Here is a 25,731-nt window from a genome sequence, read left to right on the forward strand (position 1 = left end):
GTTCAAGAATTAATATTGATAAAATTTTTAAATTTATTATTCTTTTGATTGCAAAAATACCGTACTAAATTAAGTTTTATTTAATTCAAGGCACACTTTCAAACAATCTGAAAATATTACAAAAGTTATAATTAACTTTTATACAATATATTTTCTTTCATATGTATGTATATATTTAAAATATTAAAGAATTACTTATTACTAATATAAACTAATAAATATTAATTATAATTCAATTAATCTTAGTTGACTAGAAATTTTTCAATCAAAAAGAACAGAAAATTAATTATTTTTCTTCATAAAAATTACAAATTTCTTGGTAAAACAAAAAAAATTAACGAAAAAATTAAATTTAATTAATTAAATTTATATTATAATATTATTACTAATTGTTTATTATTTTAAAATTTTTTTCTGATTTTGGTATTACTTTATTATTTGTACAATTTAATCTTTGTCAAGCTACAATATCATTTGCTGATGTTATTCCAAAATAATTCAAATTAAAATCTTCGCTAAAAAGAACTTCTTCTTCAACATTTGTTATATTGATACCTAATTCTATTGGATCAATTTCAGTAACATAAAATTCATTTCTAAATCCACCCTCATGTGTTATAATATCATCATCCTTATTGATAGGGTTCAGGTAATCTTCTGGAAAAAAAAATAAAATAAAAAATTATTTTGTATTTATTCAAATTTCATTTTAAAATTATTATGAATATCAAATATGCGGAGAATTAAGTGCACGATAATATTTATGAATTCTTAATATGAAAAAATATTGGATTTGTAAATTAGGATTACAAGAATTAAGTTCATACATTAAGAAATTATGATTTTCCAATAAAAAGCAGCATAAAACTCGTAGTTTTCAACTGAAATTTTTAAATTAAGTAGAAATAAAAATTAATAATTGGCTTTTTACTTCCTCCTAATTTAAACAAAATTTAGTTTTGCTTTGGAACATAATATTCATGCCTGGGATTTCTAAGGATTTGTTGGAAAAAGCGCTTATGATCTTTGTACGACATGTAAGTAATTAGGCTATAGTCGCGCATTTATGAAAATTAAATATACTTAAACGTAAATGACTACTACTTATAGAAGGCAGACGAAGTTTATTGACTAAATGTTGCAAAAATGTAAATCTTAAGCAGGGTATCAGCAAAAAATAATGGAAAGCAGTTTACGTTTAACTAAATTGAATTTATGAAATTAAAACATAAGAATTATCTATTTATTGGTAAAATGTTCCAAAAACATTAACAGACCCTGTTTCTCATGTAAATAGGCCTATTAACCTTTATTAGTTTAAAGTAATATACCTCAAAATATTTTCACGATGTTGTCTGATCAACAGTACGAATAGAATAAATAGGTTTTGCCGAAATTCTTCATTGAAATTTATGAACCAACTTGAATCGTCATTTGAGTTGTAGTAAAGTCAATAAATCTAAGAAATTTTTTATTACTATGCTGTGAGCATTTTATTTTGATTGTAAAAGAACAAAAACTCGAACTTGAAATTTGGTTTAAAATTCGAAAGTTCTATAGCCTTATCTTCTTACATCATTTTGATGAACTAACAAAATTTCACATTCTGTTTAATTATTATAACAGTTTAACCTTCTTCAGCATTTCTATAAAATTGAAACTATTCAATTTTTTTTTATAAAATTTCGAAGGTTTGACGGACTTTTTAAAAATCAACTCATAAACATTAAAAAATGTGGAAGTAGACTTTAGTTATTTTCTCTCCATTAATTGCAAAGGAAAATTATATATTTTGAAAATATTGAAAAAAAAATTCGATAAAGCTTTCTTCTTTTACTGACATAAATTGTAAAGCTAAAGATTTAGAAATGTCATCCTTAACAACTGAACAAATTCAGAAGCTGTTCTTGTAAACTCAAAAATTAAATTTAAAACTTTTTTTTATTCTTTCTGTTGTGAATTTTAAATTTTTACGGTACAATGCTTGGAAGTATCAGATAATTTTAGTGCAGTAGATTTTTTATATTTTCAAATTTGCAATTATCTTCTTTAAATTTAATTTCACATAAAATAGAAATTACCAGTATCTAACATGCTGTCATGATATGTGCTAATTGTCCTACAGTTAATTGGTTGTACTTCTACAGTTCGTCGAATCCCATTCAATATTTCACCAGCAGACTTCTTTAAATCACCACCATGAATAATATTCTCAAATGTTAAACTATTCGTTGATGATATTCGATTATTTAAAGCTGCTTGATTCATATTAATATCATTTGGCGAATTACAATCATTTTGCATTTGTTGTGTTATATGTTGAACTGCTGCAGCAGTTTCATCAATTGTAGAATAATTTTGATTGTTATTTTCATTTGATTCTTCTTGACTAGATGAATTTTGTTGTCTTTGATTATGTAACTGTTCCATTTTAAAAAATAATTCTAAACGTTGCTTTTTCTGTGATAGAAAGTGATTTTTTTTTTAATTTGTTTTTGAATTAAAAAATGATTTCACCAGATTGATTTAATAAACTATACTTACATGTTCCCAGGCGAGTGCGTTTTCTTCTGAATCTCGACTTGCAATTGTCCAAAGATGTCCAGCACCTTGAGGAGCTTTCAATCCTTTTCGAAAATGTGGATTTATTGATAAGTTATGTCTAACAGAGTTTTTCCATCTATCATCATTTGATTTGTAATATGGAAACCGATCCCTACAAAAAATAAAAGCAAAAAAATTAAATTTGTAAATGTAATAATTATGAAAAAACTTTAATAACATTAAATTGGCAATTTTCTGAGATTCAATTATAGTTTTAAACGAATTAAAGCTTTTTGATAGCAAATACATAGTTTAAGACACAAATTATTTCATTGTATTCCAACTGAACATCTTTCGCCTTTCAAAAGATGTTCTCTTTAACATTTTAAAGCCATACTTGTTCTTAACTTTATAGTTATAAACATACATACAAGCTAACAATTGCAACATTTATTCAGATTTTTTAAGTTTGTTTAATTGGTTCACATACCGTTGAGTGGAATGGGTGCGAATGGTTACTTGGGATAAAATTTTATTGACATATTTTTATAACATATTTGTGTTCATTGATAAATCAGAAGTTTGCTCTGCTTAAAATCATAATTCGATGATAAAGGAGTACCGTAAAAGAATATAGTGAAACGTGAAAGAAACAACACTAGGAATATAAATCGAAAATATTTAAATACTTTCTAAAGACTTTGTACCTAAGCGTTGGGTTGTACTAATTATTGAAGTAAGTGTGCAGTTTTAAAAAATTTATGAGTGTATGACAATTTGTACCTCATTTGAATTAAATACAATAGATATTATATTTAAATGATAACGCAAAACTTATTCTTAGTAGTTGCTCGTTAACTTTAATTTCACACTTAATTGTAGTGTGATAAAAAATTGTAAATAAAAAAATAAAAGCTAATATACATATGCATACATACAAATCTTAATAACCTTAAGTGTATTGCATATAAATAGGCGAACAATTAATATTGAGGGGTTTGAGGTTTTCGACAGAAAATATTGTTTATCTTACGCAGTTAGAGAATATTGTATATAATTTGGATAAGATGACAAGAAACTCATGTGGTGAGACTTAGTACTAATTGTACTATTCCCAAATTGTGAATATTCTTCTAAACTCACTCACTCTTCAATTATGTGAAGTCGACAAATGTGAGATTTTCCAATGTAAAAAATCGGTGATATTATTTGCGATTGCAAGCATAAGACGACTGCCATGTCACTAATACACCACTCTTTTAAAAAGGCTTAGGAATACAATACTAGTTTTAGGAGATTTGGGAGAGCTTAGGATATTTTATAAGATTTCAAATGGAATCAGAGTATGTATATACAAATACAACATGTGTGTATGTATCTATCTGCATACGTATATAAATTTTTAATTACATGACGTACGTGTTATTGCTATATTAATACTCAAGAAATACTTGTATGTATTTTAATTTTTTCCTCCTTTTGAAAAGAAAATGTGCTCATAAATCATTTCTTTTGATTAGACCGACTTATTTTTATGTATATGTATGTATGTATACATGATTTTAAATTTAATTTTATTTATTTTGCTGATAAGTTTTGTAATAAAGAAAATTAACGAAAAAAAAAAACTTGTCTTAAATAAACTTTTCTATACTTTTTGAGACAAATTTGGCCATGCAAGACCATAATAATATTAAAAAGCATATAAAGAAAATTTTCATGACAAACTCTGCTTTCTTTCGAAATATGAATGTTCATAAATCATATTAAATTCGAATGGGAAATTCAAAATTACTTTATGACTTGTGATTGTATAATTCAACAGTGTTCACAAAAAAATTTTTTTTTCTTTTGTATCCTTTTATTATAAATATCCTTATAGTTATAGATTAGTTATAGGAATATATTCATTTTAGGTGAAGAATGCCTCTTTGATTCTTTTTTTGTGCAAATATTTTTACCTTTTATTTTTGGGTTTCTTTTTTCATTTTTTGACATGCATATTATGAAAGTCGAAATATATGTAAGTAAGAAAGAAGCAGTTGAAGAGTACTATGTGTGAATATGTTTATAAACTTGTGTATTTGTATATATGCTTTGCAATAAATTTGGATATATATTTATATATTATATTTATATATATATATATATAAATATAATATTATACATATATATAAAATAAAATAAAATTTATGAACTCATTTGGTTTTGTACCATTTTGTTAGCTGGCACGAATCGCCATTCAAGTTTTCCTTTTTAAGGGATGGACACAAAACGAAACCACCCTCTATATCTATAAATATTAAAATTTTCTTTTTTTTTTATAGTATAAGTATAATATATTTTTTATATATAATACGAGTATGCAGGTATAGATATGTATAATATTAATGTATGTATATTCCGTCATAAAGATTGTAAATGAGAAAATCACATGTAGTCGTCGTTGAGTCATTTAAAAAGGTATTAGTAAATGTATAAGAGAATATAAGTGGTTTTATTTCTTAGTTTTCTTGTGCGATATGTGATGTGGAAATGACAGGAATAGTATCTTTAGTTGCATTGTGGTATTAATACAAAAAAAGTAACAACGTCATTGGTATGATAAAATATGATTGTTAAAAAAAATCTTTACAAATTAGTGGAAGTAAGCCGAATTAGAACGAATTGTGTTCAGATAGGTACTCTTAAGCCTGTTTGTAACGCACTCTTGGGAGCAAATCTTAGATTTATTGATTGGGTTTACTACTTTAGATTTTCTAACTCCAATTAAGCTATATTGTTACAATGCTTAGTAAATGGGCTGCACAAAATTATAAAATTTACAAATTTTTTTATGCTGCAAATGATTTTTTGTATATGTACATCGAAAAATGAAATTTATGGTTCTTAGTTGAAATTTATTTTAACACATTGCCGACCGAGCGGAGAAATCTCCCCGTTTTGAAAAATGTCAGTACACGACCGATCAGGGAGATTTGCCCCGTTATAAAAAATGTCAGTGTACGACCGATCGGGTAAATCTCCCCGTTTTTTGTTTACAAATGCGTAATTGTTATTTATATTTGAGAACTTCATTAGTTGTGGCATGTCAAAAATGCACGGTGGATAGCTTATATTCAGTTGAAATTCGTGCGGTCGGCAATTTGTTAAGAAATTGCTATTCCTGGAAAGTTTTTTATGTTGAATGTTGGATTACTAGAAATTTTAGGAAAATTCATCAACTTTGACACTGGCTATGACGACGATGGGAACCGAAATACCACAAGAATTCACACAACCATATACCTGCCCACAGGGGTTATGGTGGGCAATGTTTATTTTATTTTTATATTAATTATTAAATTAAAGAAACGATATCGTTATTGTCGCCAGAGGAAAATTTTTAAAAGGAATTAAAAATTACAAAAAGATGGTGCAAAGATTTTCAGAAGGTTTAATAAGCTCTGTCTGTCTAAACGAATCATGCTGTGTTAATTAGTAGAATCTGTACGAATTACTCTGTGTTGAGTTCCAGAAAATAGCTTTAGAAAAGAAAAAAGATTATAGAGAGCCACGAGTCAAGTGAAAGTGCTCAGTTATATTTTAACGAATCAGTACTGATTAAAGAACTGCTGAAGAAACGTGTTGTTAAAAAAATTTAAAATTATAAAACAAAATGCTTTATTATAATTATAAGACAACAATGAATAAAAAATTTTCTTTTTCGATAAAAAATAAACTATCCTAAGGACTTTATCTAATATATAAAAAATATATTATAAAATATTCAGAAATAAAAATATTTATGAGGATTCAATTTTAGCCACACTGATTTTTATAAGGTAATAAAAATAAATTATGTTACATGCTTACATACATTAATATATGCATATAAATTCTACTTGATTATTTAAATACACTATATATATACATAGCAATATGAATGTAAACATGTACATATGCTTTATTGTAGAAAACTTACACAAAAGTTATAGGGGTATGTAAATATAAAATATTCCATAATGCGAACTAAAGTGGAAGCAAAGTCCCTTCTGTGCTGCTATTAAAAAAAAAAATTTTTTTGGAGTGGTATAAAGCACGATTGACAATATTAGCCTATCAAAATTGATTTAAGTTATGTCTATTCTCTAGAAAAACCAAAACAAAAAGAAATAAAAAAAAAAATCTCAAGGCAGTTAAGGCTGGAATTTTTTTCATATAATTTGTTGTTGTTTTTTATATTTTCGTGTTTTTTTTTGTGAAAAAATATAATAAATGTTGTTGTACGAGTATTAAAATAACCTCAGTACAAAACGAGCAAGACATTTTTAGGATTTTTTTTTTTCTCTATAAAATAGTAAGGGGTTGGTGGAATGGATATTTTTATAATTATAAACACGCAATGTTATATGTATATAGAGTATATGTGCCGAGATAGACCAACGGGAATAAAGTGGATGGTATTTAGGTATGTAGGTATATTTGAGTTTTTTATATTGCATACGAGTATAATCATGCTCCTCTTCTTTTTCGTATAATATCTCAGTATTTTGAAATTAAGATTTAATGTGGTGATGGTAGTTTGCGGAAGGGTCATTAAATCATTTAAAATTACATAGATATCTACTCGTGTATACATATATAAATATTCACATATTATATTCAAAGAGTTCGCTTTTTACCCTTCGAGTGCAGTAATATTTTTTTTTTAATAAAAAATATAAAAAAGTAATAATTATAATCAAAAATTCAAAATGGAGAATTATTATAAAAGCGTGTTGTATGTATGTACATATAAATATGTATAAGAATTATTTTGAGTTGCACACACACACATTTATATGAAGCCACATTTATACTAAAAGCGGCATGAGCGCATATACACCCAATTACATACATACATACATTATCTATAGAATACTTGAACATACAAATTTACAATGTGGAAAATTGAGAATTTTCCATTGTAAAATTACGGCTACATTATTTACGTCAAAAAAGAAAATTATTATAAAAAAATATGAAAAAAAAGAAATAAGAAAAATAAAAACAAAATCAAAAAATTACAATCAAAAATACTTTGTAAATATTTTTTTTTTCCATTCAATATGAAAGAAAAACAAAGAAATGAAAATTTTTTAATGAATATGTCAAAAAGAAATTGAATAGAAAAGTTTTACAAAATCGCAAGATTATAATCGATAATTTATAATTTGTATAGTGTGCATTTGTAATTAAAACTTGAATAATAAAATTTCATTTCAATTTCATTTAAAAATTATTATGTATTGATGGGTGAACTACGTATTTAAGTAGCATAACAGGGGTGGCACTCAATTCCTTGATAGTACGAGCCATTTTTCAAAATTTGAACATTTTTAAATACGAAAAATACCATTAAAAGTTAACTTGTAAAAAAATTTCAAATGGCAAATTATTGAAAGATCTACTTTCATATTGTCACCATAAAAATTAATGCAGCCAATAATTAGAAACTGACATAACCTAAAAACGCAATTGAAAAACTATAATTATAAAGTTAAGATGGAGGAATCAATGGTAGTTAATATTTCAATTATTTTAAATAAATTTTAAAGGCATTATTTTGTTTCAAAAATTAATTGCCATTTATGCAATCATGTCAGCTGTTAAAAACTGAAGGAAAAGCAGAGCCGATTTCTTCAGTTTTTAAATTTTCTGCTTTACAATAGCGCTGACAGAAGTACAATTATATTTTAAGATCTGCCAACATGATCGTTATCTTTCAAAAATAATAACACAAGAATATTCTGGAAAGATTAAACCGTAATATTTTTAAAATACAATATTGTATAATAATACCTACAAGAATGAATAAGAAATACAGAGAACCGCGTTTGGCGACCACTGCAATATAATTATGCAAATTTATACGACAAAACTTTGAATATACGAGTATCAAGTATAGGTTTCAAACCTTTTGAAGATAAAGTTTCCTAATTTCAGTTTAAATTTATTCTTTTATGATTTTCTCTATATTTGTTTTACTTAAATTATGTATGCGTTTTATAATCATGGTGGTATCGAAAATTATAAATGAATATTGGAATTATTAATATTTGTATTTTTAAATTTATTGTGTACATAAATTTTTTGTAGGTATTCTTGAAGCTGGGTATAATAGAAGTATACAACACATAATTTTTCCTGTCTTTGCTCTTAAGTTATTTGACGTCAAAGTTTCTTTCTTTACATTTTCTGCTATACTCGTATAAATCAGAATGAGGCATGATAGTTGAAGCAAATTTTGGGAAACTATTTTAAAGCTGCTGAAAAGCCTATTTTAGTGATGCGTTATTTAGATTTTTTTTTTGCAAAATATGTAAATGCAAGTATTCAAAAAATTCACTCATAATTATACGCTGATTTCCTAATCTTTATTCTGATACCAAATATTTGTGAAAAATTTCGATCGATTGTAAGAATAAAATTATAGAATATTTATACACCAGAAATATTCACACCGTAGCAAATCTTCCTTAAATTGCGTGATAAAAATTTTGAAAAGATTTCTTTAGAAGAAAATCACATGATATTTTGGTGTTGAGTTTTCTATTAATGATTTTTTTGGCTTGTTTTAAAATATTATAAACAAAAAGCTTTTAGTCAACTTCATGAATATGTTCGTGACTTATTTGTAACGAGCTAATATACTTTACAATTTGTAACGAACTTTACTTTGCAATTAAAATTAAAATTAAAAAATTCTAAAGACGCTTGTTAACGGTTTAAAACTTGGGAAAATTTCTCTAATTTTCTACGACATAACATTTAATAAAGACGCTTTATTAAAGCATACGAATTAACGGCAAAACATTTTACATATTTTTTATATCTTGTCCTGCACCTTCGTGAAGAGTACATTCATTTTGGTAGGGAACCACTTGAAGAAGTCATTAGCATGGACATGTATACATATTCTTGCTTAGCGTAAAATTTTGCATTGATTTGGACATCTCCGTCCATCCGTCCGTACGAATACGAAACTTTCATATAATAATAAATGCCATACAACTGAAAGAGTTTATTTAAAATATTTCAAAAATTAATAAAGGTACAAATATGAAATTCTGTATACGTGTTTCCAATCACATTCTACATTATGCTCTACAAAAATGTTATTGGGATGACTGCACCGGTTCCGGTGGCTGACATACAACTCCAAAAGCTAATTTAAATTTTTCGAAAAGTGATAAAGTCAGTTTCATGAAACTTTGCAGTCGTGTCTCCAATTATAGATCAGACATATCCGTGAAGTTTCTATAGAATGATTTCACAGGTTCGAGTAATTGCTGTATAACAATTAAAGGTGCAGGGTACTGAAAAGTTTTTACTTGTTTAGCTTTGAAAAATTACTTAAGGGTGTGATTGTATAATAAAATAGGAATATTACGTTAAATGAGCATTAGATTTTACGAGTCCCTGTCAGAATGCTAAAATATATTTTTCATTGTATTTTAAGAAATTAAAACTATTAACAAATAAACTGGGATTTAATTTTCCATTCTTTAGTAAAATTAAAGCTCATGTTGAATAGATTAATAATATCTAATTAGGTTTATTGTATTGTTTAAGTAAAATTGTTTATTGACTCAAATGATTTGTTTTAATATTCGGCACCGTTTAGTTATTTTGAATTTATTTACTTTGTATTTTTTGTATACTTGCAGCCTAATTGTGTATCTCGCCTTTTTTACTCGCTTTTTATTCACTTTCCAATCACAATTTTTCGTTTTTCTAAGGAATATTTCTTTGATCCAAAAAGATTACTCACTTTTTTAGTTGGATTTTTGCAATTTTTCTCAAATTATCGACTGAACGTCTCACTTTCAAAAATAAAGAAACAAACGAGGTACGCAATACCGAATAATGCTTTTCACTCGAAAATTGTATTTTACAAATATATAATTGTAACTCATTTACTTCTCAATTGTCGAAATTCGCAAGATGTAGACGATCGGGCCCTTAATTTCTTGTTTTTTTTTTCATTTTTTCAATCCAAGTGACGAGCATAGGGTTAGTGCATGGTATCATATCTAGTTTCATTGAGTCATAGAGTTTTAACTAGGTAGGTAACTAGCCTACCGATGTTTTTTCTTTAGATTAATTATTTAAGATTATTAGTACGAGTATTAATAATTTCTCGCAAAGGATATAAAAAAAATTTTCATTAAGATGGAAATGGCAACCCATATTTTCCATCATCAGTGGAAGGAAATTTGTTTTCTTCTATATTCTACTTTAAAGAAAAATTTTATATTACACAATTACATTAATCGTTATCCTTCACTGACCAATCACCATCAGGTTTTAATCATATTCATTATAAATTAGAAATTATCATGAAGGCAGGTATAGAAATTCACACGGTGTCAAGTCGATATCCGAAATGAAAAGAAAGAATAGTTATAAAAACAAGAAAAAAGGAAAGAACAAATGATATAGCATAAAAAACTATAAAGCATAAAAAATTGAATACACACACACAATCAAACATGCACAAAGTAATATTATCCTTTTGATTGTATACGAAAACGCAATGAACCATGTAAAAGGTGCATTTAAAGGTCGTCACGTGGCAAATGATTTTTGGAATATATCTATACAAATATGTAAATTTAATTTTTTTTTCCTATTCAGTTTGAACAGGACGACAAAGCAATTAATCGTAGCAGTAAAGTTAAACTAGGCAATTTGTAAATTATAATAATAATGAATATAGGAACATACAGAAAATTTCCTTATTTTTTTTATATTCTTATAAGGGTGAACATTTGCAACCCCATCAATATTTGTATGCGGTGGTTTATGGCGTATAATGATGAAATGAAAATAATAATCTTGAAGTTAATAAAAACAATGAACAGGTAAATATTGAATTAGGTTATACGAAAATTATACTTGTATATTAAATATATTTAAGAATTTAGCATTGTTTTACAGGTATATTGCACGCAACTTATATTTTCAATTGAGGAAAGAAAATTTGAAATAAAATAAATAAAATTTATTAGTAATGTTTTAATATTTCAAATATGGAAAAGAAAAAAAAAAACAAAAAATAAAAAACAGATGTCGCTAGTTAAATTCATGTGGGTTTTTGGGAATTTTCTAAAACAAGTGTTTCTCATCTCAATTACGCTGGCAATTACATATTCAGAATTTAATTTAAAAATTAAATTCTTAATATGTAATTTTTTAACTGGCCAGCCTGTTTTGAAAATAGGGGTTCAATATTCTTATAAAAAGAATTATAATGACTTATCTTATAAAAGAATCATTTTGACATTGTCAAAAACAGTAAATAACATACAGTATACTTCTATTTAATTTTAAGATACTGAAATTTTTAATGGATTTTAAAAATATTTAGTTGATTCTTAAAAATTTGAATCAATTAAATATTTTTATAAGAATCAGAAAAATATCTTCAAAAATATGGCACCAAGCAAATTGAGATTATATGATGCTTAAATTTCACATTTTCAAATCATGTTTAGCAATATTAAGTAAAACGAAAATTGGACCTGCAATTGACATAATGTACTGAATGGATATGCTAGTTATGAAGCAAAGGCCACAATGATTTCTATGATGCTTACTTATATATGTTTTTGTTTCTGAATTTTTGAATAAGTCTAACTTCTATAACAATCTATAGAAAATTGTTAATAGTATGTAAAATAAGATTGCCGATTTTCTCTCAAATCGAATTGCTATAATATTCACTGCTATAATATTTGCAATTTCTCCGTAAAATTTCTAATAACAAAATTATATGAATGGAGAGGTGTTAAAGCATACGACTTTGGAAGCCAGCGAAATGTATTTTTAAGTGGGTTTTTTATTAGGAAATGGCTGTTTTTTTTTTTTACTACAATGCTTTGCCGATTTTTGTGAGCGGAACCAAAATTGCACTTTATGAATGGATGTGTAATTTAAGTTCCGTATATAGGCTATATTTAAATCTCCATATATGTATATTTTAAGCGAAGGACAATTTAAAAAATGACAATATCTAAGTATGACAATATACGTAATGTAAGGCAATTGTAATTTTTTCATGGCAATTCCGATTGAGTACCATTAATTTGATATCAAAATTCATTTTAAAATATTTTGCATTCAATTATTTCAATTATTTTCAAAATTTTCAATTAAAAAACTCCGTTAATTTCGTATTTAGATTACGAATTCAAGTTACATATTCATTCACATTAAATTTTGCTTGTATGTATGTATACGAAAAAATCTATGTGTGTAAATGAAATTTCTAGAGAGTAGTGGTAATTTTTTTTTATAAATATAAATTATACTTTAATTATAACACATATACATACATTACTTAACTTTTATTAGAAAGAAAACTTAATAAATCTTCAAAATTCTTAGAAAGAAAGATATAGAGGTTCATTTCTGAGGCCGAAAAAAAATATGTAAGCATAAAAAAACTGAGAAAATGAGGAAAAATCACGAAACAAAATATAATACACAAAAAAAAAACAGTAATATAGCGGGAATTTTGTGCCAGGTACAAATTATTGATATTTTTTTTCTAATACCATTGCATTTTCAATTTTAATTTCGTATGTATTGTGTTTACTTTAAATGTATTGAATATTTTGTATACAAATGTGCACATATATAAGCGTATAATGGGATTTTCCAACATAATTCCCCTAAAAATATGCAATATTTTTGTATTAATTTGTTTTATGTTTATTTTTTTTTTTTTTGAAGAAATTCTAAAACATAAAAGAAAATAAAGTTCTAACTAACTACGTAACACAATATTAAAATACTAGGAAATTATATTCAATTTATTGAATAATGTTTATTAAAGTCGAAAAAGATATATGAAAAAAAATAACGTTCTTAAGGTTAAGGAATCCTTTTACACGTACACGTATTTCTTGTTTATTTTTTTTTTTTGATTTTTTATCGCGATTTAATTTAAAAAGGATACAAGAATCAAACAAATTTTTGTAAACAAATATCAACATGTATGCAATTTTTTTTATTATTGTTATTATATATTTCATTTTATTGTTATTATTTTTTTACCTCTATACTTGTTATCAAACAACATCTCCAAGAGACAGACAGAAATTCTTTTAATTCTTTAAAAAAAAAATGCTATAAAGTTGTAAAACTTTGTATATTAGAGTAAAACATCTATGCATACATAATGTACTTTTGGTAACTAATCCATGTGCACATATGTATGAACATGTGCGAATAACAGCCATACATTTTCATGGTTCTTATAAGATTCTTGAATAGTATCAAAGCATATGTAGGTAATCACATTGGTAAACTATATAGAGTGAGAGTGTGTTATACACTCTTATATATACAAAATAATATGCAAATGAATGCAAATAGAAAAAAATGGTTTAAAATAAAAAAAAGTATGCAACATACAAAATACTTTCAATTTTATCACCTACTTTTACAAGTATTTACAATATTTATAATAATAAATTAAAGGATTAGGAAATAATTTACATCCTGAAAAAAAAGTAATCCAAATTTTCGTAATAGAATTTTCATTTCCTTGTTAAATAGTTCTAAATTGATGTTAAAAAGTTTTAACATTAGAAAATGTTTATATTTTTTTTTAAATATAATGAATGTTTTTGCGTTTATATACATAGTATTTGAATTTATATTTACTTACGATATCCATTGATAAATTCCAGATACAGTCAATTCACCTCTCTCCTCTAGAGCATATTCAATTAATTCGGTATATGTGAATGGCGGTTTTTTCGGACTGTAAATATAATTGATAAAATCGATTTTGTGGTTATTTGCTTTTATTTTTAATTATGATTTATGATTGTAATACCTAACAAAAAGGACAATTTTGAGAAACGGAAATTGATACAGGTTTGGGCAAATGATCTATATTAATAAATACTTTATGATTTAGGGTAGAGATTATCAGTCCTTTACAGTAACAACAAAAAAAGCGTAAATACAAAAAATTTTAAAAAACTCTTATTTTCTCAATTATTTGCTAGAATTAAAGCTTTGCAGAAGTTTGAAAACAAAAATAAGCCAGAAAGCCCTTTTTTCCCAGGTGTGAAAATAAGTTACTGTTTTGTCGTGTGTTTGTATACAAGTTTACCTGCTTATGAATAAAAAACAGGGCAAATTGATCAAATCTATTTTGTTTTATTAATAACTGAGTTTTGTTTTTAGAATTTTACTGCTGAACAACCCAAGTGACGCCAATAGTTTTGTTGTTTAATCAACTACATACTTCACTGATAATAATTTTAATTTATAAAAACTTTTTAAAAATTTGAATTTTTTTTAAATTGAGTTATTCAAGTTTTTGAAGAGAAGTGAATTGTTGTGACATCAAGCGTCGATATTGTAAATGAATGTTCAAATAATTCGAAAAATTTGAACTTCTAAAAACTTGCTAGATAGTAAAATTCTAGATCATAATATAATTTGCGGCTGCATGAGTGTATTGAAAAACTCAAAAAATAGTTTGAAAGTATAATAAAGTCTAATTCTTTCAAATAATTCAAAGTTTGGCGATCAAAAAAAAATCTGTGATTTTCAAAGTCAAATTGTTTAAACATATGTAAATGAAATGGCGTCAAATTACTCGATCGAATTTATAAAAGGCACCTTCATTACTGACCGTATTGTGTAAGCAATAGGTAGGTTATGTGATGGCAACAAATTTTGCATATCGAGTTTTCGGTGGGAACGTACTTCTCCATAGTAGGGAAGTGTAAATTAACTATTTTTAGCAACCTGTCGGTCTGTCGGTCTGTGTGTGCACGCGTGTATCTTAAGTTCGGCTGAACCGATTTTGATGAAATTTTATATGTAAGTTTATTTCCACCATGGCACGGATTGATCAACTTTTGGTATATATCAGGCCTCGGGAACTGCACTTTTTAGCGGGCCTGTTTTACATTTTTGAACATTTTGAAGAAAATATTCAACCGATTTACTTGAAATTTTATATATAAGCTCAGCTCGACCGTCCGCGAAAATACCTATATTTTGGAAGAAATCAGGCATCGGCAACTAGTCGTTTAAACCGGGCCAAATATACATTTTTGTGTATATAAAGAGAAATAATCAACCGATTTCATTGAAATTTAATATTTGAATTCCTCGTATTAAAACAATGAACATGTAAATTTTTTGGAAAGATCAGGGGTCGAAAACTGATCTGCGGGCCGATTTTTCATTTTTCACCATATCTACGGAATGAATTGATAGAATTTCTTGAAATTTGATATTTGGGTTCTGGTTATTACCGAAACTAACTGGCGAGCATTTCAGGGAATTCGGGTAGCACAAAGCGAAACTCTACTAAGAGCAAAATTTACATTTTTCTAGGTACGTTAACTATAAGCTTACTAATGTCCTAAAAATTCGAAAGAAGTATTTAACAAACATTTTTATAATATTCTGTAACACTTTCATTTAACTAGACAATACACAATACGGTCAGTTATGTGCTGATCACATCAGATTTTTTTTATTTAATTTTATCGATAAATATTATTATAAGTATTTGATGTGTGAATGAATTTTGTAAAAAATCCTGAATTTGTGTTTGAAGGCAAAGTGAAATGAAACGTATGTATGTCAATCATTCAGACAAAAATCGTCGTGTAGTCACAGATAATAAGTTCAATTTTTCCCATTGTAAACACATTTATAATATTTTTATTGTCAATTGATGTTAGAACAGGTGAATTTAAGTCTGTTGGGAAAAATAAATCGCGATTATTTCAAATAGTTTTGGTGTAATTATGAATTCGACGCTTACAATATTTATTTCGTAATGAGAAAATATCTGTTTGTGCAAATTTTACATGATTAAAGATAACATAAAATTGGTTAATTGAGTGCACGTCTCTATTTGCTTAAATTTTATTTAAGCAACAGCTATTAAAATATAAGTAAGTATTAAGAAATAAAATATTAATTTGATTAAAATTCGGTTTGAACTGCATTTTCAACAGCTGTTTCAAATATTGCAAATACTAAGCTTATTAAAATTAATTCAAATGCAAATTATATTGAAGCTGTTATGTAAATACATACATAATTATATACGTTTTATAAATTATTCTTTCTTGCATCATAATTACTTATAAACGTGCATAATATTTCATTGAATTACTTGTCTACAGCTGCATATGTGTTAATTAAATCGATGCTTGTTCTTCTTAAATAAAGTTCATAACAAGTTCATTATCATAAGATGTAAAATTTAAAATTAAAATTGACCTGTATGCATTATAAATTATATGTACTTGTAAGTATTAAATTTTTGTTTAATTTACATACCCTTTAGGAGGTGATGGAGAATTCTCGAGAATAATGTTTTCACCAATAATCATATCGCCATCTTCAGTTATTTCTGCTGTCAACTCTTTAATTAATTCATCAACTTTTTTCCCAGTTTTCGATTGTATGGCTTTATTATTATTTATTGGTTTATTTGGTTGGCTTACATTAATTGGGTTTGTTAATGAAGATGCTACAGCTTTTGGATTATTTTGAACATCTGGTGATAAATGCGGTAATTCATCTAATCGAAAATTGAATAACCATGATAAATTTTTGTCTTCAAAATCAGCTTCAGTTTCTAGAATATGAGAAAAAGGGAAAAATTCATCAAATATTAAAAAATAATTTTAAAAATAATAACAAACCAAAAAACATTTTTTCAACCTTGGTTGATAATTTTGAAAATTGACTGGTTTAAGCTAACACTAATTTTTGTGTAAGAAATCGTGTTTAAAATGACTTACATACATATGTACATATTTTAACTAAATACATACATATGTATGTAAATTTCTGAGCCATCTATTTTAGAAAAAATTTAAAAAATAAATTCGATTCATAAAATTTTTGAATTTTCAAAGAAAGTGTAACAATTGAAAAAAAATTAAAAATTTTTTGAAAAATAAAACCTTCTGACATAAAATGCAGTTATACTAAATTTTGATTGAAAAACTTTAAACAATGAGAAAATGCTGACGTCATTATGCAGACGCTTTACGTACAAAAACTTTATAAAGTCGTTTCAAGTTTAAGTTTTTTAAAGACTTTTTTATACCAGACAGACCTAATGTATGTGTGTATATTGTTTTATACCATCGGTGGCAAGAATTGTGAGACCTGCGTCCCAAATTTTTAAAAATTATATATTTTGTTATGCAAACGTGCCGAGAAGTTTTTATTAGGGAATTAATAACTTTGCACAACAATTTCAAAAATTTAGCTATATAATGTACGTATGTATGTATGTACGTAAATACCAAATAATTTTTATTTCAATAAAAAAATGATATCAGTTCAATTTTACAAAATGTAAGTAATTACCAAGTAAACAAGTAAAACGGACAGAATAATACCCTGCGCTTTGACAATCTGAGTTTAAAAAGTGTTTTTTTATGAAAAAATTAAAATTGGCTGTTAAACCCCTGATTGGAGGCTCCCCGGATACTATGTCTGACCTATAAGTTGACACAAGGCTGCCAAATTTCATGTGTCTAGCTTTAATATTTTTCCAAATATTTAAAACTTTCTTTTGGAGTTGTTCAAAACTTCAGGATTATATCTGATCTGAAATTTGACACACGATTGCCGAGTCTCATGAATCTAGCTTTATTATTTTACCAAATATTTAAAGTTAACTTTCGTAGTTGTGTTGCGGCTTCATTCCATTAAAATTTTCAGAATATGTAGAACATAATTCGACACATCTTTACAAAATTTGATAATAATATCTCTATTAGTTTTTGAAATATTTAAAAAAATCCGTTTGAGTTGTTGACAGCTACCCGAACCCGCTGTCCAAATTGGTCCAATTACAATAGCAGCTGTCGTTGGCATAAAAGAAACAACTTGTAAAAGTTTGGTGTCGATTGCATTATTCGTTTTTGAGTTATTGTGCAATCGGACGGTCGGCCGGATGGACGAACATGTCTAAATCAGAATTTTACGCTGAGCAAGAATATACACAATGTCCATACCGAAGACAACTCCTTCAAGTGGTTACAAACTCCATACCAAAATGAATATACCCTTCACGAAGGTGCAGGGTATAAAAAGGAAAACATAATTGAATTTGGTACGAAGCTTAAAATAATGCTGTATTACTACACAACACTTGCATTATTGTTAAAATTTAGGCTTTAGGATAAACGAAATAAAACAATTCTTTTCAAAAATTTCTACATAAAAAAATTTTTAAATTGTCAAATTCTTTTCCTTAAAAATTTTTGAATAAATAAAATATGAAAATGTTCAATTCCATGCGAGCTAAGTCTGGCACGCGAGCCAATGTTTTGCCATGTAGGTTTTACAGCATCCCTGACTTGATTTTCAGTAACACGGTATTAATGTAAAATCCAGCTTACTGGTTGTATATAATTACTAAATTGTGTAATTATAGTGTATTACTGCATTTTAATGCAGTTTGAATTTTTTAATACATGGCGTTTAAATTTACTGAAGGTTCCAGACTAAAATGTTCTTTGCCAAGAGCAGATTGAGAGGTAAGTTAAAAAACTTAATAGTAAAAAAAATAATTATATTTTAATGAATAATGTTAAAAAAATTAGTTAAGTTAGAAAAATAAAAATGGGTAATAAAAGTAGAAAACCAGAATAATATTTAACAAAATGTGTTCGAATTAAAGACAATAAATTTAATCAAGTTTTTTAATAAGTGGCTAACATCTTTTGTGGTGTTGTGGGGTACTTTGTATCTTACTTACATTTGTATGCACTTATATATATGTATGTTTAGATATGGAAGGTATGGTTCTGTTCTTTTTATAATTCTCTGAATCAATTTAACGAAAGTAGTATTTTGAGTATCAAAAAATAATTTTGACATAAGCGTAAACGATTCGAAACGTTTCGATAGAATGGAATCACATTTCAGTACATACTAGACTCGTCTCGAAATTTGACAAAATGACAATAAGTACTTAATAAAAAACTTGCAGTTTTGCTAAAGTTTTTGTTCTTATAAATTTTTCATGCAAAATTTTAACATCTATTGTTAATCCTATTTTGCTAAACAAAAATGAACTTAGGCGCTAATGTCAATATATTTTAACTGTAGTGATTTCATCTTTTTGCATTTTATCGCTTAGACATAAATATCCCAATTTTAAATTTTTAAAAATTCTACATTTAGGAATTGTAGCAAATGAAACCTACAGGTCTTTTTTAAAACACATAATGAACTTCATCTTTTTTATATTTTCTAATTTAATAATATTAATTTGAGTTGAATTTCTAATACAACGTCCAGTTGTTTAATTAATAAGTAATGTGCCGATTACACTTAATTATAGGCAAAAGAATTAAAAATTTTTTCTCCTCTTGCTAGACGGCTTTCTTCATACCTCTATAACTCAGTTGGTAGAGCGTCCACCTAGAAACCGGTAGGTCAATGGTTCGAGTCCAGTTCGCGGAGAAATATTTTATAATTTTTCTGTATTTAACTCGTTCCTTAGACTGCGTCATCTATCTGTTATGCAGTTGTATGAAGAAATTTCCAAATTAATTAATAATAATTTGAGTATGTACTGCAAAATCCACCATTTTGTTTACCCACACAAATTTATCGTTTTTATAAAATTTACAACAAGACGAATTAATACTAATATAAGTTCTATGTAATAACCAATATGAGTTTATTATACCCGTACGAACGTATGTTCGAAGGGTATATTAAATTTGCCTTACCGTTTGTAACGCTAAGAAATAACGGTGTTAGATATAGACTCAAGTGTATGTTTTTGATCAGCGTCAAATTCTGAGTTGATTTAGCTTTGTCTGTCCGTCCGTCCGTCCGTCCGTCCGAACGATAACTCAAAAGCTAATTGAGCTAAGTTCACCAAATTTTCACAAATGATTTATTGTAGTAAGTGCCAGAACTCTATTTAAATTGGACATGATTAGGGTACCGGTTCGGGTAGCTGCCATACAACTTCAAAATTCATTTGGCTATATCTCAGAAACTATAAAAGTTGTGGTATTGAAATTTCACACAAACGAATATATTAGTAGGGCCAATGTGTCTTATAAAAATCGTTGAAATTACTTGACTCCTTCTGGTACCTGCCATACAACTTCAAAATTCATTTGGCTATATCTCAGAAACTATAAAAGTTGTGGTATTGAAATTTCACACAAACGAATATATTAGTAGGGCCAATGTGTCTCATAAAAATCGTTGAAATTACTTGACTCCTTCTGGTACCTGCCATACAACTTCAAAAGTTATTTGGCTATATTTCAGAAACTATTAAAGCTATGGTATTGAAATTTCACACAAACGAATATATTAGTAGGGCCAATGTGTCTCATAAAAATCGTTGAAATTACTTGACTCCTTCTGGTACCTGCCATACAACTTCAAAAGTTATTTGGCTATATCTCAGAAACTATAAAAGCTGTGATATTGAGATTTCACACAAGTGAATATATTAGTAGGGCCGATGTGCTTGATAAAATTCGCTAAAATTTCTTGGCTCTTTCTGGTAGCTGTCATACAACTTCAATAGTAATTTGACACACACAGTATTTTGAAAAACACATAGTACTGAAATTTTGCATAAATTAATATGGTAATACGGCAACTTAAAGTCATAGTCTGCCCCTTAGTTAGTTATGGCACATTAGTTATTCGCACATAGGATAACAAATTCGTACGGGTATCACAGAGTTGACAAGGTCAACTCTATTTTTTTTCTCGTTTTAATATTGTTTTACATTTATCCTGAGATCCATGTAAACTCAATCAACAAGGATTATTGCAATGTTCAATTGAACTTATATACTTTGCTATAGACATTTAGTAATATGACAGTTCCGATCTACATATGCTGCGCGTTCACTTAAATTTCTCAATTCGATTTTATTGCACTTAATTATTTTTGAATATTATTTGAAAACAGTTGTATGAATAGAGTAAAAATAAGGTAATTAGTTTGAATTTAATATAGTATTAAATTACATACCTACATAGATACATGTATGTATGTATGTAACTCAACCGAAGATTTCTGATTCCTATTGTGAAATAATGAGCTATCTTTTCGAATTTTTCACGATGCCCTTTGATACATGATGTGAATAAAAAATTCAATAAAAAGAAGTGAATGTTTAATTGTCCCATAGTTTGATTCCATTTACGGTATAATGCAATAATATGCGAATTGCAAGAATTATTACTGCAATCTGTTAATAAAATTTCTCTGCATTTATTTAATTTTATAAAGCATTATTTAAGTAAATTTGGATATCAGTTAGAAAAACAGAAAAAGGTTTTATGTTTTTGTTTTCCCTGTGTTCCAGAAGACTGGGTAAATTTTAAAAGTTCTTTAAGCATTTGTAAGGTAAAGTTATTCTAAATTTTTTAAAAACTCTACGACTTCTCTTGAGGTATAGCGACGTTATTAATTATATCGTAATTAACCAGACGATATAACACACTCCGAATACTTTTGTAATAAATTGTTTGTAAAACGGCTGTTTGAAGGCTATCCAATTCTTTAAAAACAATGTATTTTAAACTATGTAAAATTGATTCGAATATTAATATTTCAGTGTTTATTTATCAATGGGTTTAATAACAAAAAACTGCAATAATGTAATTGCAAATATTGAATAAAAAAAGAAATATTTTAAACTTTACGATATTATTGCAATCCTCTATGCATGTCAAATTGCTAATGGTCGAATAAAAAATTTTAGTTAGTATACCTATTTGTATTTAATTGGGTCTTTGGTACAATCTTAAATAGATAAAAACCACATACATACATATGTATGTATATATACGCACTTCATGTGGTGCGTAAAGAACTATATAAAAGTCTTAGTTAAAATTGTTTCTAAAAGTCTAAGTGTAAAAAAAGGCGCTTTCAGAAAGTAATTTAGGTTTCCATATAAATATCTTATATAAAATATAAAGGATAAACTGCAACTAGATAAGAAAGTTTTGTTTTTTGATAAAGCATTTTAAAATGTTGATGAATGTTTCAGAAACCGTATAACAGAACTGCAGAATTATGTAGGGAGTCTCTAAATTATTATACAAAAATGGTGGAGCAAAGAAAAAGAAGGAATTTGTGAATAACTCACTGATTTCTAGCAATATGTTTAAAAATCACAAAAAAAAAAAGGCGTCACGATCTTAGCAATAGGCCCGAACGATGTAAATACATACGTATGTATGTGTTTATATTTTTACCAAAATTATGATAACGATGTAATTAATAAAAGTGATTAGAGCCAATCTAAAAAAACTGATGAAAGTATTTCATAAAAATGACTGCTAAAGTTTAATAAGAATGAAATGGAGTTGACGTTTAAAAACCATTAATTTTTATTTAAATATTGAAGGTAGCTCTTGGTAAATATGACAGTCAAACAAAAGAGGTACCTACATAAATATAATAAAAAAAAATATGGTCCATAGGAAATTATTCATTGCATTTTTTTTATTTTATAACAGATTTTATATTTTTAGGATGGAATTTGCTTTACGAAAATAAGAAAATTTCTTAATATGTCAACTAAAAGTCAAGAAATAGTTGATAAATTCTTTAAGCAGAGAAGTTCAAAAGATAATTCTATTTAAATTCAGAGAAACGGTATATAACTTAACAATTTTTACGAAAAGTTGAAAATTTGTGGAACTTTTGGACTCTAAGTGCAAAAAATATCTTTGCATCCCATTTTTATTTTAATAAGTTTATAAATCTTAAGTACTTAAACTAAATGGACGCGACCTCCGCTTTTGACAATAAAAAGATTCGCGTATTTGAAATGTACAATGGCACCGAATTCGTAAATTGAATTTCAATTTTCTTGTGTTAGAATTGAAAAACAATTTCACATTATTATAGCAAAAAAACAGCTATTACAATTTCGAAGGAATGGTAATGCTGTTTTTTTTTGTCAATCACACGCCGCTTAAGTTGGGGTCATTGGCTGTTTTTTAGTTATTTAATTAATAGAACACAACTTCAACAGTCTTATTAACTTTCAGTTAATTAATCTTACCAGAACTTTTTGATGCTGACTTCTCCACTATATTTTGTTGTTGATTATTAAGATTTATTTGATTATCTATAGGCAATGCAATTGAATTGGGAATTAAATTATGCTGCCGTTCCTGATCGTGCTGATGCTGCAATTGTAATTGTCGGTTTATATTATCATGCTGATTTAGTTGATGAGATATATGCTGTAATTGCTCCTGTTGTTGATGATGCTGATTCGGTTGTTGCTGCTGTTGTTGAAGTTGATGATGTGTTTGGTGTTGTTGTGGTTGTTGTTGTTGATAAATCACTTCATCATTTCGGTGAAGATCATTTGGATGAGTGATTTTTTCAAAACAGTGCGTAACCGAATTATATCTCTGATCTAATTCTAATAAATCCGCATTATGCCATTGACTTGAATCAAAATGTTCATTGTTTGTTGTATTTGTTGTTGTACCATATATTGTCGTAGAGGTTGGTACTGGTTGTAAATTATTATCATAACTTAAAAATTCAATTGTATGACAATTGATAAAATTATTATTATTTAAACTGAATTGCAAATCGCAATTACTTGTATCATTTTGTGATTGTGAATTTGCTAAATTTTGATAATTTTCGTCAGCGACGGTGTATTCATGTGGTTCTTCATGTTGCTGGATATGTCGTTTTTTTGGTTGAATGTAGTTACAGTTATCCAAAGAATCATTCAAATCATCGTGTTTACGTTTTAAATAAAAATTCTCATTACATACTGACTGCGATATGGTAGTGGATACTTGAGAAGTTTGTTGCGATAATGTTGGCGGAGGTTGCGGAGGATCACTATGTGTTTGCTCCATATTTGAATTAACAATCATTTTATTAAAAAAATTTATAAATTACTTAAACTTTTTTTTTATATTTTTTTTTTTTTTTGGTTTTTTGTTTTTAAATTTAGTTATTCTTTTTTAAGCCCTTTTGTAAAGGACACTTAAAAAATTATAATATTGTTCAGCATTTTAATTTTCAACGCTTCATTGAACCGTACCGTTTATAGAATTTTAAATTTTGATATTATGAGTCCGATAGTTAAATTAAAACTGAGTATTCTTTTAATCGACAGGAATTTTTTTTCTTTAATTTTCGAAAAAATATAATATGAAAAATTAGGATATATGGAATTTATTTATACAATATGCATATATGAAATAATATCCGCGACTATACAAATAGTAATTTAATTGCTCTAATGCGCAGTCATGTAGAAAATGTTTTCTCTATATTTTTTTGTATGTATTTGCCGTTTATATTTAAATATGTGCCTACATATGTTTTCAAAAACCCCTAGCACTAGTGGTAGAAATATTCTTATGACGCGAAAGGATCGATTAATTTGGTTGGTTGAAAAGTAAGGATAAAGAACGTAATATTTGTACTGTATACACATGGAGCTCTATACCTGTGTAACAGTGTATCTAATATTTGTATTGTAATTTTTTTCCTTTTTTTTCACTTTTAGTTTTCTTAATTTTTTTTCACTTCACAGTTTATTTAATATTTTGTTTTAAGCAAATAGATGCGCATAATCTTCACTTCCATGTTGCTAGAGAACATAGAGAGTTTGTTTAATTTTTGTTTTTCGAAATTGCTAAAAATATATTCAATTATGCATTATGTGAAATACAAAATTTACATCCCATTTTGATTTTCCAGCATAACGTTCGAAATAAAATGTTTAATATATTTTAAATTGGTAGGTATCTTATATTTTACGTAAATACATAATTTAAGGGAAATAAAAATAATAATTTGCTATTCTAAAAACAGTTTTAATTTTGTTATTTTTATAATCTTTTAAAATAGTTATTCACTGTTTAGTCCAAAACATTTTAATTTGTGTTAAATTATATAAAATTACAATAAAATTGAAATCGTCCAATATTATGTAACTAATATTTTTATTCGAAATTTCAAATTATTTTAATTAACATTTTATTATGTTGTTTTATATTAAGAATGCAATATAAAATCCAACAGTAGCTTTTTATAAGATGAGAAATTCAGAATTAGTTAAGGTGGAGTAAACCCAAAATTTTTAGCAATTTTCTTTTGAAAAA

At 26.7% G+C, this 25,731-nt stretch overlaps 1 protein-coding gene across 1 annotated transcript; it reads right to left on the reverse strand.

The window, feature by feature from the left end:
• Positions 1-457: 457 nt before the first annotated feature.
• On the reverse strand, positions 458-24,492 carry LOC129618956 (protein kinase 4). Its single transcript, XM_055533996.1, has 7 exons — positions 24,207-24,492; positions 23,652-24,113; positions 16,900-17,200; positions 14,246-14,341; positions 2,545-2,716; positions 2,082-2,460; positions 458-657 (listed from the first exon to the last, which is right to left on the reverse strand). Exons 1-7 carry the CDS (start codon positions 24,490-24,492, stop codon positions 458-460), a joined length of 1,896 nt encoding a protein of 631 aa, XP_055389971.1.
• Between the last annotated feature and the right edge of the window lie 1,239 nt (positions 24,493-25,731).

Source organism: Condylostylus longicornis, unplaced genomic scaffold (genome assembly GCF_029603195.1).
Source record: "Condylostylus longicornis isolate FDR11 unplaced genomic scaffold, ASM2960319v2 ptg000010l, whole genome shotgun sequence".
Lineage (NCBI taxonomy): Eukaryota > Metazoa > Arthropoda > Insecta > Diptera > Dolichopodidae > Condylostylus > Condylostylus longicornis.